General features: G+C 52.2%; 1 protein-coding gene across 1 annotated transcript; it reads left to right on the plus strand.

Annotated features, from left to right (window-relative positions):
* Positions 1 to 808: 808 nt before the first annotated feature.
* On the plus strand, positions 809 to 1,777 carry LOC142857578 (olfactory receptor 10A7-like). Its single transcript, XM_075986120.1, has one exon. The coding sequence runs from the start codon at positions 809 to 811 to the stop codon at positions 1,775 to 1,777; it is 969 nt and encodes a 322-aa protein (XP_075842235.1).
* The last annotated feature ends 235 nt before the right edge of the window (positions 1,778 to 2,012 follow it).

Here is a 2,012-nt window from a genome sequence, read left to right on the forward strand (position 1 = left end):
GTTGAATAGGAGATAAACTCGAGCCAGCATTTGTTCAACTACAGCTATACTCAGAAAGTGTGAATAGTTGAAGGGGTGGTTACTGCTATCTTCTGGCCACCAAGAATGGACCTCAGAAGGTGTCTTTGTTTATCTATTTGTATGTGATGAGATGTGGCAGAGGGAGAACACAGGTGCCATGTTGCTATAGGAACAACTTACAGGAGTTGACTCTCTTCTTCCACTATGTGGGTACTGAGGCTTGAACTCAGGTCTTCAGGCTCACTGGCAAGCTCCTTTCCTCGCTGAGCCATCGTGGTGGCCTTGAAGGTGATATTTTAATATATATCTGGAGACTGAGAATGGTCTAAGGATGCCAACATACGGAATATGTATATGCAAAGAGGGCATGCTGGGTTCGTGGGGAAAGAGTGTTAGGGGTTGAGGATCATGGGAACCACTTGGAAGAGTAGCGGGAAGTGTGTGTAGACACACATCCATCCTTATAAACGGACATGGAAAGAGTGGTTGGAGGAGAGAGAATGAAGGTTACAAAGGCCCTGAGATGGTTTGCAAATGCTGCATGGAGCTCCATGGAGCACAGACCAGAGAATTAGGAAGGAGTCAGGTCAACAGATGAGGTCATTTCATTCATTCCACACTTGCTGAGGTGTTTACCGAAGGCCCTGGGTGTGAGAGGATTCGTCTTTCCGGTAACTGTAGAGGACAGAACCTACAGGCTCCAATTTTTGCTTCATCTTCTCCTCCCTCTGGTACTCCATAGGGTTCCTCCCCGGTCCTTAGCTCAGTGCCCTCGAATCCTGGGCACATGCCACCTTCCTGGGCAGCTCCTCCCTGGGCCAATCAGAGCAGTGCACGTGAGCTGGAGTTCGTGTTGCTAGGCTTCGCACATGTGCCCTCCCTGCGCCCAATGCTCTCAGTGCTCTTCCTGGCCGCCTTCCTGCTCACGTTGCTAGGCAACACACTCATCCTCTTGCTCACCAGCCTGGATCCAGGCCTGCGTGCGCCCATGTACTTCTTCTTGCGCCACCTAGCGCTGGTGGAGATCTGCTTCTCACTGGACGTGGCGCCCCGTCTGCTGATGACCCTGCTGCGGCCAGGACGTGGGCTGTCCCTGACAAGCTGTGCCCTGCAGCTGCTCCTCGTGCTGTCCTGTGTCACATCGGAGTGTTTTCTCCTCACGGTCATGGCCTGGGACCGCTTCCTGGCCATTTGCAGGCCACTGCGTTATGGCGCCATCATGAGCTCGAGGCTGTGCCACCTGCTGGCCACCGCTTGCTGGTTGTCAGGAATCCCCCTGGCTCTGGTCTTCACTATCTGGCTCTTTAACTTTCCTTTCTGTGGGCCACGGGGCATCCGGCACTTCTTCTGTGACATAGCACCTCTGCTGAGCCTGGTGTGTGCAGACACCAGAGTCTTTGAGGCCAACGTGTTTGTGGCCACTGTCCTTGTCATCATGGTTCCCTTCTGTCTTATAGCTACATCCTATGTCATGATTCTGGCTGCTGTCCTTCGGATGCCATCAGCCTCTGGGCGCCACAAGGCCCTGTCCACCTGTGCCTCCCACCTCATCGTGGTAATTCTGTTTTACGGCACAACGGGGGTCATCCACTTGCGCCCCAAGGCCAGCTACTCTCCTGAGAGCAAGCAAGTGGTGTCCCTGTCATACACCATGGTGACCCCTATGCTCAACCCCCTCATCTACAGCCTGCGGAACAAGGAGTTCAAAGCTGCCTTTGGCCGTGTATGCTGTGGACGCCAAGGGTCCAGACTCTAGACTCCATGAATGAATTCTCTCTCCTACCATCTTTCAGATTAAAAAAATTGTTGAGGGCCACTTTCTCAGGGTGGCTTAACACCCTGACACTCCTCTGGGGGAACCCATGGCTGCTTCCATTTTCCTACCCAAAAGAAGGCACAACACCAAACTTTTGACCTCTGATCTTGGTTATTTTAAATAAAAGTGGACAAATGAATCCACTTTAAGCCAACTAAAGCACAATAGCTAGCTC

Source organism: Microtus pennsylvanicus, chromosome 1 (genome assembly GCF_037038515.1).
Source record: "Microtus pennsylvanicus isolate mMicPen1 chromosome 1, mMicPen1.hap1, whole genome shotgun sequence".
Classification (NCBI taxonomy): Eukaryota; Metazoa; Chordata; class Mammalia; order Rodentia; family Cricetidae; genus Microtus; species Microtus pennsylvanicus.

Coding starts and splice junctions, on each gene's coding strand:
- LOC142857578 (XM_075986120.1), top strand. CDS start 809: ATGCCACCTTCCTGGGCAGCTCCTCCCTGGGCCAATCAGAGCAGTGCA.